This window comes from Centrocercus urophasianus, unplaced genomic scaffold (genome assembly GCF_019232065.1).
Source record: "Centrocercus urophasianus isolate 14NV4802_14NV808 unplaced genomic scaffold, USGS_Curo_1.0 seq_13, whole genome shotgun sequence".
NCBI lineage: Eukaryota > Metazoa > Chordata > Aves > Galliformes > Phasianidae > Centrocercus > Centrocercus urophasianus.
The window spans coordinates 21,813,961-21,831,261 of NW_024884475.1; the positions used below are offsets into that span (position 1 = coordinate 21,813,961).

General features: G+C 41.0%; 1 protein-coding gene across 1 annotated transcript in view; it reads left to right on the forward strand.

The window, feature by feature from the left end:
* The window catches only part of LIMCH1 (LIM and calponin homology domains 1), a 166,090-nt gene that overhangs the window by 128,973 nt on the left and 19,816 nt on the right, over positions 1 to 17,301 (forward strand). The window contains exons 17-21 of the mRNA XM_042812322.1: positions 1,927 to 2,053; positions 4,389 to 4,543; positions 4,740 to 5,142; positions 8,243 to 8,464; positions 16,479 to 16,572. Of these exons, the coding sequence (XP_042668256.1) occupies positions 1,927 to 2,053; positions 4,389 to 4,543; positions 4,740 to 5,142; positions 8,243 to 8,464; positions 16,479 to 16,572 (1,001 nt within the window). The remainder of the gene's footprint in view (positions 1 to 1,926; positions 2,054 to 4,388; positions 4,544 to 4,739; positions 5,143 to 8,242; positions 8,465 to 16,478; positions 16,573 to 17,301) is intronic.

The window sequence follows — 17,301 nt, forward strand, 5'->3', positions numbered from 1 at the left end:
ACCCAGCAGCATGAGGGAATAGCTAAAACAGAAGGTGCATATGGGGCTGTAGTGTATGGCTTGATTCCTGGGGTAGGTTAAAGCCTTTTCCAGGGTGCCTTTTGTATTGCACTGTCAATAGCTGTAAAGTCTTTGTTCTGTTATTTTTGCTTACTCCAAGTGAAGGTGGGGAAAAAGAGAAGCAAAAAATCAGCTTCTCATTGGAATGTCAGTATACCTGGCAGAGAGTATTTTTATTTTTATTCTTATTCTCCCACCCCAGATGACAGAGGGCTCACACCCTCTGCAGGAGCAGTTATCAGCACTTCAGGTCTTCTGTTTTCTCCTACTCTATGCGAATGAAATAATCTTTGATATGGGGGAGTGGTACAAGAAGGGATCTATACAGTCAGTCAGATCTGGCAGGCACAAAGTGGCAAATATTAAGACTAAAGGTTTTTTCTTAGTATGAGTTTCAAATGCACTTAAACTGGAATAAATCCACTAATGGGTTGTGTTAATGTATCTCCCAACTTACCTTACTAGTCTGCAAAACAGAACTGAAATTTAAATGTTCTTTAGTAGACTTTCAGTTTTAAAAACAACAAAATTTGCAGTTTCTTTGGGTTCTATTTCTTCAGAGTACTCCAATCCAGCCCTGAGCAATGCAACTCTTAAATTACCCACAGAGAAACCCAAAGAAGTGTACCCCTCTCAGCATTCTTTTTAAGGGATGAAGCATGGTAGTGTGCTAACCTTACCTTTTGTGCTTGAAGGCTATAGGGTGTGTATTCTGTCTTGTGTTTCTGAATATATGCCCACTAACAGGATGGGATCTGTGCATGTCCTTTTCTGTCCACTGTCCAGACCTTTCCATTTCCCCTGAAGAGTGAGTTGTTCACATCTTTGCTTGCCTGAATATAAATGCCAGCTAAATACATGTATATACAGCTTTCAGTGTCTATTCACTTCAATTACTGTGTCCACACTTGCCTACAACTCTTCTTCATTTGGTGCTTCTCCTGCTAGTTTGCTCACCTACAGCTGCAGATAATCATTTGGAAGCTGCTGTGAAGTCACCTCCTGTGGAACTGCATGGCTTTTTCTCCCCCCTTTTTGCTTTTAATGGCCCAGCTGAGGTCATGTCTCACTAATAATAGGTAGTGGGGGGAACTAGTAAGTACATTATCTTCATGTGAAGATCTTTAAATAATATGAATGATGGTATAGTATCAAACCATGACCTTTTTTTCCTTTAACTCTCCAAAGGTCAGAGACAAAAATAGCATGTGTATAAAGAAACTGTTTTGTACCGAACACAATTGTTTGTTGTACAGTCAGCTTTCCCTTTGTTAGGTCAACCATATGAACAAGTTGCTGCTGATAGCATTGAGTTTCTTTGAGGCAGGGAGGGGAGAGGAGGCAACATGCTGTGCGCGCTGCATGTGCTTCTCTGGGCGGGTTCTCCTGGTTCCTGTAGCAGTAGCATTTAGCCAGCCACACTACCCATGATGTACTTCTCAAGCCTCTCTTGTTTTACAGTAGAATGGAAGCTTCTGTCTGCAATATAGTTGCAGTGGGTCAGTGAGAACCCAATAGGAAACATCTTCAAAAACTTAAATATTCTGAACCCACCTCTGAATAGGATAATTTTAACAAAAGCCACTGTCAGAGTTTTATGGTTAGAAATGCTTCACAGTGAGAGACAAAGTTGCTGTTGGCTAACAAAAACAAGAGAAAATTGAGGAGTACAGTGCCTGAAGTACTGCGTGGAAGTTGTATGGGTGCTAATTGATCTTTCTCAGGGATTGCTGCACTGGGAGCTCCGTAACAGTGCAGGTGTCTGATCCTGCTGCAGCACCCTCATGTGGCTTTTGCTCTTACAAAGCTGAAGAAGTATAAGATTATAAATAACACTGTGCTTCTTATTATTCCCTCTTTGTTTAGGAGCGTGAGCATGTTTGACATGAGAAGTGAGGAAGAAGCCATGGCTCAGCCTCACAGCAAAGCTCGCCATGAAAAGCTGCAGAATATACACAACCAGCTGAAGGAGGATGAGACCAGGTGGCAAGATGTGAGTGTACCACAGTGTCTACAATGCTGGCATTAGGGCCAGCCAGCTGCGCAAAAAAGCAAGGCTTGCTAAATCTGTGATTGCTCTCTCAATCAGAACTCTTTTTCTTCATTTTTTTCAGTGCTTTCTTGAGAAAAGCATGGAAGTTCCTATTTTGTTGTACTTCACAGGACACACAGATGAACCAGCTCTTTTACTTTTTAAGAAAATGTAATTAAAATCTAAAATCTGATTGCATAAAAATGAAAGCAGAACACTCCCATTTGGTAACTTCTCAAATTTTTCTAAGTAGAAAATTCCTGAAGTGTCAAAGTGATAAATATATAGGTTGGACTTGGCTTCAATAGATTTGGTTACAGAAAGATTTTCCATCTTATTCAAGCAAACACATTCCCCTTTAAGTTAGATACACCTTGCTTGCATTGCAAGCCCTTTCCAAACTGTCTTTATTCTAAGCATTTTTAAGTTGTCGTGGCAATTTTGCATTATCTTCAGTAAACTGAAAGCATTAGAAAAACATTGTTCACAATTTGCAGGCAAATTAATATCAGAGCTTCAGCATCAATCCTGTTAGTTCCTAAAGACTGATTTTAAATGAGGAATATTGGAGTTGTTTTTCTTCTTTTAAATCTCTTCAAACAGCTAGTACAGTAATTTCCAGTTGTGAGGACAGCTGCTATGAAACAGGTTTTTATAGAAAATTCAAGGCAAAGCTCCAAAAAAGAACAGTATATACAACTAATAAAAAACTTTTAGTAGAACAATGAAGGATTTCAGCTGAGTGGTCTGTATGTGTGGGAAGCCATAATTTCCCAGCAGAGATAAGAATGAGCCCAGAGGAATTCAAGAGGTTTGAGAACTCTTTGCTATTGAATGGAAAATCCTCTGAGCTAAAGTGCACAACTTTTCCAGGCCCTTAGCACCTTACACACCAAACTAAAAGTTCTGAAGAGCTACTAAATATTCCAGCAGTGGAATCTCCTTGGCATTCCGAGGGTTTTGTAGAGATGACACTACATTCATGGTCTCATATTCTTCACGTGCTCATGCTGTAAATTTGCCAACAGTTAACAGTTTCATAGCTTTTTCTATTTCCGTTGTTTTTCTAATGAATAAGAGCTGAAACATATAAACCTGTCTTCTATTTAATTGCAGAGAGAGAAAGGCTTATGTTATGACATTTGCTAATGAAAAACTAATTTCCAAACAATAAGTAATAGTGGGAGTAGCTGAATAAAGAAGTGCTTTTGTACTTCAGTGAGAATTATTAGTAACTGAGGAAGAGGAAAGGACCATGTTTCATGAAGGGGTTTATGAACTGATATATGTAGGTCACGTGAAGAAATACTTTAATGAGCACTCCCTTGAGTGTAATGCCAATAATTTGTGGCTTTAAGCTAAATTAAAAGTGACAAGGTTTGTTCCTGGTTTTAATAAAATAAGTTATTCTTGCAGTACCTTCTGCTGTTTACCAATAGAAATGCAATTAAAATATTTGGAAAACCATGTAATTAATGAAATAACCTTTGAATTGAGTCTGTGTACAGAATCTCTGTTTTTTATTAAAACCAGAATTTGTTAGAGTGCATGAAATATAATCTGTATACTAATCTCCTGATGTTGTAAAGTTAATTGCAAATGTGCCCCCATGGTTTCCTGTGAGGTTATTTTTCTTTGCAAAACTGCTGTGAAGGTGAATTTTTACTGTAAAATTCTGTTCCTTTTCTAGTTGATTATTGAGAAATTTTACAGCTTAGAAACACTTCTTTGCTTGTTTTATTATGAAACAAATTCTTCTTCTGTATGTATTGCTTGTGCATTCATAACCCAAGCAGGATGCAGGACGTAGGTGTGTCCCACATGAGGTGCCTCCTCTGTATTTTTTAGTTTTAGAGTCAGGCTGATTTTGCAGGAAGGATAAGGAACTAGAGCCACTGGGTCTTTTTGGCATTTTTGGACAGGTGGCTTCCAAGTAGAATATGATTAGTACTTCAACAAGAATGTATTGTGTATTCAACAATAATTCTGTATTGCTGCGTGCAAATGATAGTCTTGTTTCTCTGTCATATCACAAGTCTACCAGGTGTGAGCCACTTTAGTCCATAGTGTTGCTGAGATCTGGGCCCAAAATAACTGGGGGACGCTTGTAAGGAAGATACAAGTAACATTTTCATTTTATAGTATGATCACCGTTTCTCTTTAAAGCAAACACCAGAGCCTGGTCCACAGGCAGATGCAAGCATTACAAAGCTTGGCTGGCTGGATTCATTGATTCTTTAAGGCTGGTTTTCAGCTATTTGCAATTCTGCATTCAGCTGCGTTCTTTCTCTCGCAGGACTTGGCTAGGTGGAAGAGTCGTCGAAGGAGTGCTTCCCAGGATTTAATTAAAAAAGAAGCTGAGAGAAAGAAAATGGAAAGATTATTGTCTGGAGAGGGAACAAATGAGCGCAGAAAAAGCATCAAAACCTACCGAGAAATTGTGGAAGAGAAGTATGTTTTCTTACTGAAGTGCAGAGGCATGTCTGAAAATGCTGTATGCTTCATAGGGGATAGGTGGTTGTGAACAGCCGTGCCTGCAGGGCTGGAGTAAGGGAAGGAAAAGGATAATGATGGAGCAGAGGAAGTAGGAATGATTTTTAGTGTGAATTTTAATGTGATGATCTCTCTTGTGTCATCTCCTGTGCAGAGAGAGAAGAGAACGGGAGCTTCATGAGGCGTACAAGAACGCAAAGACCCAGGAGGAGGCTGAGAGCATTCTCCAGCAGTACATCGAGAGATTCACCATTAGTGAAGCTGTCCTTGAGCGTTTGCAGATGCCAAAAATCCTGGAAAGAAGCCATTCAGTGGAGCCAGATTCCCCACTGAAAGACCCAAATCCTCTGAGATACTTAAGGCAACAATCGCTGCCTGCTCCAAAATTCACTGCCACCATTGAAGCAACCATTGTTCCCACCACTGATCTAGAGCCCAGTGCTTCGACAGGCCGCACGTCTCCCAGCAAAAGTGTTGTCTCCAAGGCTGTGCCTATGCTGACACCCAAGCCTTACTCTCAACCCAAAAATACACAGGAAGTTTTAAAGAACTTTAAGGTAGGATACATCACACTCCTGTAAGTAAGTTAGGTAGCAAAGAGATCCTGATTAAATAATCACAACCTGTAAATGATTAATGTAATTTAAGTAAAAAAAAAATTAGAATTATACTGACGTTAAAAAATTCAGCTGCATGCCTTGTCCTTTTCAATTTAATGGTCTTTTCTTGGTTACCAACCTTCTTAGCAACTTGACTGTTCAGACAAGAATATTTGCAGTGGTCATTTTTTATCAGGCTAAATTTCTTCAGAGGACAGAACGAAGAAGGGGCATTTTGTGTGGAACAGGTTAGAAAGGAGTATGGTATCATGCTTTTTTAGTTTTTAAACAAGGAAGGGAGATGCAGAGAATGAGAGTAGAATGCTGAAACAGTGGAGAAAATGAAGACCTGGGATGTGTTAGAACAGGCTGGGATAAGCTAAGTTTGAAGAAATCTGCTTCTAACAGTGCCTGTACAAAAACTGAGGCTTCCCCAAGTCTCATGGCAGCCTCTGCAACTGGCATTGTGAAACTTACTGGCAAGAGTGTCCCAAACCTACATATGTCTGGTCCCTTGTCTCTGCCATGGCGATCTGCTACTTTGATTGTAGTCCCTGCAACCCTTCTGATGTCCTAGTAGCATTGCTACTGTGTGTATTCAGGTTGCTTACCCTTACAAAAAGTTAGCTTCATACAGATGGTGAAGAAGCGCGTTGTGATGTTCGTAAGTGCTTGAAATCAGTCCCAGCTCTTGTGAAATCACCTCCCACACAATGTTTTTTTCAATGAAATGTGAAACTGACAATTCCTATTTTTCTTCAACCTCGTTTGGTCTTCTCCTACAGTATACATTTTAGGACCCAGTCAAATTTTTTTGTGTGTAGTTTTGTTTTTTTTTCTGTGATCTCTCGTGGGATTTGGACATTACATTAGTCTATATATAGTTCACATATACAGGGAGAAACTAACACGTGAATGCTCCTTCACCCTAGCCCCCACTAAAAATCTGTCTAGATCTTGTTTGCTTGATGTCAAAGAATGTGACTTGGTTAGAATGACTCCCTAGACTATGTAGCTATTGCATTATTTTGCACCCAAACACCAGTCTTCAGTGATTCTTGGCTCCAGTGACAATGTATTGACTTGCTCCAGATCAGAAGGAGAGAAGTGTGTTTGTTTAACTTTGAGGCGAGGGCATCTGTCCTGATCATTCAAACATTTGGTTTTCCTCTCTAATATAAATAGAGAAATGTCTTAGTCTAAACAGAGACATTAAAATGGATGGTGTGCCCTGCCAGTGTTTTTCTGGCTTTTATATTTCTGAGGTTTTTCATGACCTGTCTCTCTAGTAGATAATCCAGCACACAGTCCCAGAAGACTTGGGGATCAGTGTCTGCCCACACTTGCATTTGGAAATAAACCCTTAAACTTGTGCAGAGGGGAGTGATGGCAGTGAGGAAAGGAAGGGAACTTTTCACTTGAAAAGCAGTCAGTAATGGTAAAGTGCTTGCGGAGCTGTTTCTCCCCAGTATGGGGACCAGTGGTGTGAGGTGCTGATTACCTTCACCTCCCTGAACTCCTGAGGATGCCCCGAGCCTTGGGAATGGCCTCTGAGTTAATCATCCTGAGAGGAAGAATGAATCTCTGGATACATGCATACAAGAAGTCAGCAGGAGTAGTTTGTCCTTAGCACAGCACTGATTGCATATACTGAGTTTACTCCAGTAAAGTACCAAAATTAAATGAATAGGGAGCTAAGGAGTGGGACGGAGAGGATGAGCTGGGAAGAACTTTTCTTAAACTGCGTTTCAGTTTGATAAGGTGATTTTGACACTTCTTGCATCAGTTTTCCATAACAGTGAAATAAACAGAAAGTTTCCAAAGAAAGATGTGCCTTAGAGCTTGTTTTTACTTGCTTTTAATTTGTGTGGCACCTGTGTAGAAATTTGAAAGAACTCTTCACTATATGTGTCCCGTATAGCTTCTTAAAGAAATCACTGGTCTGTGCTGTTACTCCCCCAAAGTCCAGTCAGTAGCAGGGAACAATTTGTCTACATTTACTCTACCACCTTCATGTCTCTTTTGGTGATCCTCTTGCATGGAAGGATCTCTGTGCACAGAGTTGCAAAATACTTCTCCAAATCTACCTAAAACTGAGCCCTGCAGACAAGCCTGTAAGTATCTCTTGCTGCAGGTAAGCAGGAGCAATGGGGTGTTCTCATAGATGGTGCTCTTCTGATTTCTCTGTGGATTCCAGCTGGGATCTCTTACTGTGAGTAACTCTATATGGCTGCATTTCTACAGACAGCTTGCCAAATGGAAGGAACTGTTGAAGCATTACCAAAGCATCATTTAAAATGTAATTCTCTCCTAAGAGGAAGCTGAATCAGTGCAAAGGAAGAAACTAATGCTTATTTTGTATTTTCTTCCTTGTTTAAGAGTCAGAATGTAGGGCTGTCAAGGTGTTTCTTAGCTAAGCTTAAGAAAAAAGTAGTTAAATTGATTCTACTCTCTCCTTTCCACAGTGACTGCGTAAAGTCATTTCTTGGGGAAAGAGGGTATTTATTTTATGGTCTCACAGAGAAGGTGGAATGCCCACTTTTATTTGTTAGTTTCTTGCCTCCCTGTTATAAACAGTAGATAAACAAGTAGACGAACACTGCTGCTCCTGATCCTTCCAAATTCGTGTGGCTGAAGTACGATCTAGTAATGCTGTGGTGAGGCTGTCAGGTTACAGAGTAGGTCAGCCTGGAATGCATACTTGTCTCTTGCATGACACAATGTGAAACCCTGGAGTTTTCGTCTAAATATAACCTAAAGCATTGTTCTTCTTTTAAATCCAGGGTTTGTGCATTAAGGTTACTTTTTTGTTACTGAGAGAACAAAATGTGGGTAACTGGAAATCCAGGAAAATCCATAATTTCTGCTCTGTATTTTCTTTAGGAACACCATCTAGACTGGAGTTTTCTGCTATCTTGTCCTGTTGAAGTGTGTGCTTGGCTCTGTCCTGTAATTATGGTGTAGACTGTGTTAATGATGATGATGTTGTATTGAATTGCTGATTCCCTAAGCTTGAGTGCTGATTTCCTCAATGTATTTATTTAACTGTATTCTACAGGTAGATGGAAAAGTCAGCATGAATGGAGAGAATTTCAACGGCGTTGAAGAGAAGGATAAAGAGTGTACAACAGTAATATTTACTCAATCGCCAAGCAGATCTCTGAAATTTGACGGAGTAGCCAGCGGGGACAGGCCCCCCATGGAGTTGAAGAAGGACCCCACAAGTGTTGAGCTCAGTTTACAGAGGCCTGCCACTCAGAGTGTGCACAGAGAGCCAACAGTAAGAGCAACACGAACAAACCAGCCTTACTTTCTTTGCCAATTTTCTGTCTCATGATGTATTTAATCACTAACTAATGAATTCCAAATGGTTATGTTTGTTTTATTTCGAGAGGGTGTGCCCAGACCAGGAAAAAAAAAATCCTTTGTAAATTAAAGGTTTCTTCCTTTGGGATGTGGGTACAGAAATGGGAAGGGAAGGTTCAAAAACTTTTTGCAGCCAGCGTTTCTTTTTTTTTTGGATGGCACGCAACTGATAAGCATACTTCAAATATGCTGGGCCAGGGAGAAATTGACTCTGTGTCCCAGCCATTGTGCACATTTATTCAACTCTTCTCCTGATGTTAGCTGATTAGATCAGCAACATAATTGGACTGTGTGAGCCATTATAATTAGTCTCAGTTTTCAGTTTTCAAATGAGGATTTGAATGCGCAGGCAGTTTTGAGCATTCATCCTCCTCTCAGAAATATTCAAAAAGGGGAGAAGCTATTGAAATACTCGAAGGACCAATGTGCTTCTTAACTGCTTCATCAGAGAAGCAAATTAATTTTACCTTTTCATTTTTCTCTCCCCTTCCCCAGAGAGGAATGCAGAAAAAAAAAAAAACAAAAAAACTGGAGCATATCACAACAGGAATCTAGAGGCCACAAAGCTGTAATAAAAGTAGATGGTTAAAAACAAAACAAAACAAAAATAAGGACTGGACTATTAATAATGCATGTTAAAGGATTGCAAACAAGTGTCAGGAATGGGAATTTTAACATTCCTTTTTTGTATAACTACAAAGAGAATCAGAGATGTGGTGAGAGTTGGAGTATGATAATTTTTGCTTTTATCTAGGTTTCTTTCAAATATCGTCCAGGTGGATAATAGGGAGTGGGCGGGAAGTGATGGTTCATTCATGTCAAATGTTGTACATCTTACCTTACTTCCCTGCTTCATGACAGTCTTTGGCCACAGGCCGCCCAGCACACATGGACACTGGAATGTGTCTTGAGCACAGACTTGATCCTGTCAGGGGGAGCTGCTGTAGAGCCAAGAGTTAACGGTTTGCAGGAAAGCAGATGGGTGGCAGAGCTGAGACTAGTTTCAGAATAAATTGGGTCTAACAGAGAAGCCAGGTAGGCATTGCATCTGATCTGGGAGAGCTAGTAATGCGAATGGTTGGAGGATGGAGAGAGTCCTCAGCTTGCTCTAGATTAAAAGCATGATGGTAATCAGAATAGTAGCTGAATAAAATATTACTATTTCTTTTTTTGACTATTTCCAGACCAGCATAGTTGTGGCAGATAAACTCATGATAAAGTCGTCTAGAGAGAATGAGCATGCACACAAATAGTGCAACTTCTCTGTTCTTAAAAGAGATTTCATATCATTAGCTTCATGATCTGGTCAGTAACATGACTGACTAGTGCAAATTGTAATAATTACTCCAAGTGCATCAGCCTCAAAGAAAGATGTGTGTGTCAAGCACAGTAAGGGCAAAGCAAGGTGAAGAGGCTGCTTTGAGGGAATTTACAGTGGGGAAAAACAAATGGAATGTCCTGGGTATTGTGAGGGAAGAGAGAGGGGGACCTGCCTATGGCTGGAAGGGAATTTGCTAGTCTGAGGTGAGATTTACAGTTTTGTTTCGTCTGGCAACTTATTTCTCTTTGCCCAGATCCTTAGTTTTAATTTTCCAGGCAGTAATTTAGTAATTTACACAGAAGTGGTGTAGTTAATGGCTACGAAGGGCTTAGGTACCAAGTTACAGAGTTGCGGTACGGTGCTTACACTTGGCTTCATCACCATGTGTTGGTATGCAGGCCAGTGCTGCCAGGCAGCTCGATACAGATAGGATCAATCTGGGGCCTTACCTGCTGAAATTGAGCTGCTACTGTGGGGTCACTTCATTCAGCCACCTTCCTGTTTTCCCTTGATTTCTGAACAACTTTGTACAGTGATGTCAGCCTGTATCTGCAGAGTTCAGAGCATTAAATGCATTTCTGAAGATACAGCTCCTCTTAAGAAGGCTGAGAATCCACCTGTGGAAAGAAAAGAGCCATTTGGGCTTGTCCCACTCCTTGAAAAACACCTTGGAAGTAGGAAAACCTATGAAGCTGCCACTGCGTCTCTGCCAGCTGGGGAAACCAGGGCAAGGCTGAAGTTAAGACTCTTCTAGCTAATGGTAATGTTGCTACTGTCACATGAAACAGCAGCTCAGTTGGCCACTCTGTCCTTCTGTGAGAAGGTAATAGTGCGGCATTTTTCAAAAGAATAGTTTTTCTCTGTAGCAGGCTGATCAAGCATATGCTTAGTTTGACCCACTTACAGAATTTCTGTCTGATGCTAAACCCTACTGTATTTTGAGGAGAGGAGAAGACGTGAGCAGGGATAAGAAACAGCCAAGATGAAAAAGCAGAGCTAGCTAAAATGAAAGAAGCAACTAATGTATTTTCCATTGAGAAGAAAATTTACAAATAGATGCAGTATTTTCAGTGCATGTTTTCAAAGGCTTTTCTAAGCTCACTTTCACTGTGTTTATTTCTACGCTTTTCTTGATTGTTATAGAGAATTGTTAGTTACATCCTTCCCAAGCCTGGAGTAAGAATCAGGCTGTTCCTCTGTCTGCTAGGAGATGCTGTTTCTAGGGTAGGGTGTTTCTTTTTCCCTCCAGTTGCTCTGGATTTGTTTTCTTTTTGTATTTTATTTGTTCAGTTTCCTCCTCTTCTCTCTGTTGTGAGAACATATATTCCTTTTCATATACATGTTACCTTTGTCCCTCCTGTCCTCCTCATCTCATTCTCTTCCTGTTCCTTGCATGCCCCTTCCTCCTCCATCCCTCTGCTGGCTGCTCCCCTGCTGTTTCAGTTCAGTTGTCAGAGTGGCTGTTCCTGTCTTCTCTCTGCCTGGCAGCCTTCCCTTTGAAGCTCCATAGCCCCACTCTAAATCTGTTCAGCTGGCCTCAGGCACTGTCTGCAATATGGGTAGATGCTGTGCAGCTGTACTTCAATAGCTCTCTTGGCCTGAATTTTGGAAAAAAAAGTTCAGTTGAGTTGTACCTCTTGAAACGCCAGTATGATTTAGGAGTTTGGGGAGTAGACATAGGAGTCTTTTTGTAAGGGTAATACCTCAGTGGAGGTTGTGCTTCTGACAAAGAAGCACCCTCACGTGTATGTGAACCCTGTAATGACTGGTGTTCAGAGACTGAGTAGGAAATAGAGGCAACTCCTGTCTGAATTCATTATGGATTGGGATGCAAAAGGTGCAGCAGGTAGGATGAGTGGTAAAGAAGAATATTTTCAAGAAACTGCTTGTGTCTGTATTATATGTTTAGGGTTCTTAGATTCTTTTGGATTTTACAGCAGACTTGCCCTGATTCAAACTAGCTTGTCATATTTTGTCTCTGATTGAAGGGTGACTTTGCATGGAAGGGTAAATTTGGCCTATCAGCAGAATGAAAACATCCCACTAGTATTTGCAGAGCAATGTGCAGCTAAGAGAGGTGGTAGAAAAAGCACAGCTCCCTTTTACAGTTGCAAAAACTGGGGCAAGGGCCCCAAAATTGAAATGCTCAGAATTCTCTGGTCAGGCATTGATAGTGCCAGCAACAGTGTGAAAATCATCTCCAGAGCCTGGTCCTATCTGTCAGCCATTAGGTTCTGTTTTCTTTCTGATATACATAACAGTTACACACATTACAAATACTGAGAAATTGTATTCTCTTACTCTTTGAATTAGAAGTTGGCAAAATAAATGTTTTGTTTTAAAACAATATTCATGCAGATTTTAGTATAGAGGGAATAATTTGTCAGAGTTACATCACTTTACTTTAACCAAACTTTGAATAACAATTTAGAAATGACTGGCTTGCTATAGTTCTAATTATAGCTTTGCTCTGATCAACCACAAAGAAAATAAATGTAGACAGCAACTTTAAAACAATCAGGGTCGGGTGGGGGGAGACTGAGGCTTTCTTTTAATTTTTAGTTAGCCGGTTTAAACATGTCCATTTCTACTCACTGCTTACTTGGCACAAGAAGAAACTTTTTTCTATATCCCAGTAACACTCTCCTTCATCTTCAAAAATCCACTGGTTGAACTGAGATTAAAGTATAAGCTTTCTTGTGGTTGGGGATTGTTGGCCAAACTACAAGAGAACAGGACTGAAATCTTGATTTGTACAGATCTGGTAAGACAAGTCTTTGTTCTTTGATTCATTACAAGAAACACTTGCAGAGTAAGTAGATATGTTCCAGATTGACAGCTTTTCCTTGAGCCATGTACAGGAGGATGCAAGGAGGGCTGGGTTACCTGAATAGTTAGGGTGAGATATAGGAGCAATGAAACTTTGAAGTAGGTAGAACAGAACTCTGCTTGAGATGTGGTTATGAATTTAATATCCATATCTCCCATCCTCCAGGCCCCCATCCAATTTTCAGTGTCTGTCAGTGATGGGAGATTATTTTACGTCCCAACTGAGCGATAATAACTAGAACAAATAACTCTAGTAGGAATACTTAACACTGTTTCTTTCAACACTTTGAAGTCTTCTCTGTCTATTACTGATCCACCCTGTCTTTGGCTGTAGGAGCTGATCTGATTATAGCGTTATATAGCTGCCAGTAAAAGAGGCCGATGATTTAGCATGTCAGAGCGGTGTTCTGGCGGTAGTACTGCATGGACATGGCACACACAGCACTTGGCTGTGGCAGCCCGCGGTCATGTTAGTGTTACCATTCAGAAGACAAAATGATGGCTCTGATTAGAAAACCATGGTATGGCATTTTAAAAGCTTACAGTAGAACATGGAAAATAATGCTATGTATACAATTTCCATTGAAGAAGTTTAAAAGATGTATTGGGTAATTTGTACATGTGGCTATTGATACTACAACCATTACATCTCTGAATGGTTTTACAGAACTCAAACCTCAGTTCTAACCTGATTCTTCCATATTTCTCTGTGTTCTTGCTGGTTCTAGACAGCTTGCTTTGTCACGTTTTCATACAAAATACAGTATTAACATTTTATGTGATCTTGTGTACAAGTAGTGTTAACTGGCCTACATTTTGGTTTAATTTACAATAAGGTTTAATAAAGTTCTACTGTAACTTCATTTGGAGTTTGAATTCTTGTAGAAGTTGTGAAGTTCAGTGTTTTGGGAGTTCCTAGTTAGAATATTTTTAGGGTTTAATGATGATCTGATGCAGCAATAAGCATTGTGGCTGTTTTTGGCTTGTACGGTCATAATTAAAGAAATGCCTGTTCGTGGGATAGAAGTCCTTTCTGCCATGAGCTGAACTGATTTATTGTCACACCAAGCAGGCGTTTGGTAACACGGCGTAGGAGCTTCCCTCTGAGGTACGTGTAGCAGAGTAAGTGATGCCTCTTCCCACACAAATACCTGTGGTGCATACAGTCTGTGTAGGTCCTTTGTCCTCAAGTGTGAGATCTGTGAGATTTCAGTGGCCATGTCAAAACACAGACTTTGCAGCTGCTATTAAAATGTTTAATGTTTTTTCCATATTCAGTGGTAATATCATACTTTGACTACAAAATACTTATGAAATGCAAGTGATAATCTGTGGTAAAACGTTTTTAGAAGTATCATATACCTGTGGATAAAAGAAAATATTACATCACTTGGAATTTTAAATAGAATTAGATATACTGGGAATGAGCATTCCCCAGTGATGTTCATTTAATTTTTTTTTGTAAATTACTTACTAATCAGTTTTATATTTTTAGCTTTATGTTGCTAACATAATTTCTCAGTGGAGGGAAGAAGAGACAAGTCTCATGAGCAGGAGCAGGGGTTCTGCAGCAGCGTGTCATTTTCAAATTCATTTTTCCTGCAGCAAGTAGTAGTTCTTTTCTTTTTTTTTCTTTTTTTAAACTTCTATTTTCCATAAATAACATCTGTACCTATACCCTACTCAACCTTCGTACTGGATATTAAGATTGTAGGTAGATTTATTTGTACTTTCACTTACGCAGGACAGCAGCAGCACATAGCACCATGTGTAGGTTCTCAAGAGAACCCTAGAACTGGAGAAGGTTGCATCAGCTCAATGCATTTGCTCAACCTCTTAAATTTGCAGTTTGAGCAGCTGCTTTTTGAGAGGGGAGCGTGAGTTCTGTTGCTTTAACAAAAATAATAATAATCTGAAGATTAATGGTTGAAACATGCAACAGTTGGAAGATTTATGCTTTAGGGCAGTGGATAAAGAGGATTGATGGGTAGGTGCCTTTTGAATTTCCAGTTAAAATGTGCTTTGTTGAGGGCAAACACTGAGTTTTCAATGTCAGCTGTTTAGTTTTAAGAGGTTGTAGCACCACAGAATAACTCAGATTGCAGGTCTCTAATGGAGTCCTCTGCTTAAAGCAGAGAGAGGTGTGGGAGCAGACCGAGTTACTATTCACTGAAGCTTTGAAAGCCTCCAAGGATGGAAATGGTAATTTGTAACGCTGCCTGGTCGTTCTAGAGGAGAAATTAATACTTATATCTGTTTTGGGCAAGGTTGGAGGGAAAAGGTGAGCTGGGGAAGGCCCAGATGTGTTATGCGGAAGAAGAGAGCAATAGAATGGCACAGGGCAAACCTGCTGTGTTTGCCTGGATTTGCCACCTCTGCCTTGCCTGGAGCATAAGCCTTAGGTGTACAGGAAGGCAGCAGGCAGTGCTTGGAGCAGCCCTCCCCAGCGAGCACAGGTGGGGATGTGCTGCCACTTGGAATGCTCAAAGTTGCCGTTGGCATCTGTCCTGCTGCAAGGTGAGGGCTCAGCCCCTGGCTGCTCCTGCTGTTCCCAGCTGCTGACTGCCTGTGGGCTTGCTCTGCTCACTTCCCTATCCACAGCCCTGCACTGAGACCTTGCTCACAGAGTGGTTTCCCAGACCATTCCCCGCCTCTTGTACACTTCCCCAAGAGGAGAAAGAGGAGAAAGGCAACAGGAATTTGCTCCTGCTGCTGACAGCAAAGCTCTCCAAAGCCAGTGTGTATCCATGGGCACTGGCATACTGACCAGATGTTCATGGTGACACAGCTAGGACAGCCCATGGGGTGTGAGGGTGTGAGTGTGAGTGGCTGAGGGCTGTAGACTCACAGTTGTCTCTGGGGATGCAGAACAGATCCATGCAGAAAGTAGAGGTGTGAATCTTGCCCCCAGAAAGGAGCAAATTTCATCATTCCACTCTTGCAGCTGTTGATAAATGAGAGACAGGGACAGGAAAGGACATCTACAATAGGCCAGCTCTGATATGGTTGCTTTTCATTTTGAAAAGTAATCTGCTTTTTTTCCTTTCTCTTTGAATGCGCCATTTTCTCTCTGTGTTAGATCAGCTGCTGATCGATTTGCTGCAGTGTTTCTTCATTTGCCTACTGGGAAATGGGATGTGAAGTGGAAGCTGCTAAATCAATCAGCTGGAATGTTGCTGGTGTGTTGCTGATGTGGTTAGCTATGCAGCAGGCTGTGCTGGGGCAGGAAGCTGCCTTTTCACAGCAATTTGGATTATGGGCTTGATATGGTCTCACCGTATTTTTCAGCACTCTTTCAATAACTTTTCAAGTATTTCATTACCTTCAATACCAACTCTGGCTTTTCCCTTCAGATAACAGATTGTTTAGACAGCCATGAAATAAGGGAAGTATTTAATTCCATTGACACTTTTCAAGCCCTCCTATGTGCTGTTTTTTCACTGATGCATGCATTTTGGTGTTATTCTGGAAGAGAAAACTGGGGGTGAAATGTATGCTTATCTCCAGCTAACACAATTCGAGATATCCTACAATTCTAAAAGCTGTTATGAGCTGTTCTAAAGCAACTGCATAATGGCTGCTGCTGAACTTTCAAAAGAGGAGATTAAGGCCCAGTGACTTGGTGCCAGAGCAGCAGAGCTGCTTACGAGCTCATTCTGCGTGCTGCTTCCCAATGAGCTCTAAACAGCCCGTCAGGTTACAGAGCAGCAGCAAGCACCTGACCTTCTGTCATACATCTTTCCATTTCCACTGTACTGACTGTCTCACTCCTCCACAGACCTTGCTGGGGGAAGCGGATCCGGCCACCAGCCAGCAGGCAGAAGGCAGCCCTGGAGCAGTGGGACACAGGAGCCCAGCAGAGCTGTCCCCAGGTGGGTGGATGGCTGCTGCCCCAGGCTGATTGCCCATCCAGGGAAGTGCCTCCCTCATGTGGGGAGATTAATTTGCTCGTAAAGTGCAAAGCTGCTCATGAGGGTGTTTCTGAAGCATTACTCAAAGTCTCAAAATACGAGTTTTATCATACTGAAATCATGAACTTTTTTTTTGTCCATTTTTTTTTAAATGGATCTATCAAAGTTCAGCTTGATGTGGGTAAGCTAAAGGTACTGTTTGAAATAGGTGTTTAAAGGAAATCTCTTCCTGTAATTGGCACGTAAATACACTGATCTGATTTCTGAGGATAAATGTGGCCTAATGAGAACTTTGCTCTCAAGCATCAATGGGTACCATCACCCCAAGATCAGAAGCACATCCAGCCTTTTCTTGACAGCTGTGAGGCACACTGGCTGTTAGCAATGTCAGCTGACTTAAATACTTGGTCTCGTAAATGGAAACAGACCAGCCTTTCAGGTAGGAAAATCATTGCATAGCAGCACAGAGCTTAACAATCTGGAATTCCACCTGGTAAGTCACACAGAAGCCGCAGTCTAGCATTGAACCAGCCAATTTTCTTCTCCACAGTCAGTGGTGAGAAGCTGGGGATGTTTGTCTACAAATCACAAAGCCGCATTTTGTCGGGCTCCACACCTGTGAGAAACACTAAATGTTAAGCACTGATAGCAAAGGAAACTGACTAAGAAAACTGAGAGAATATAAAAGCT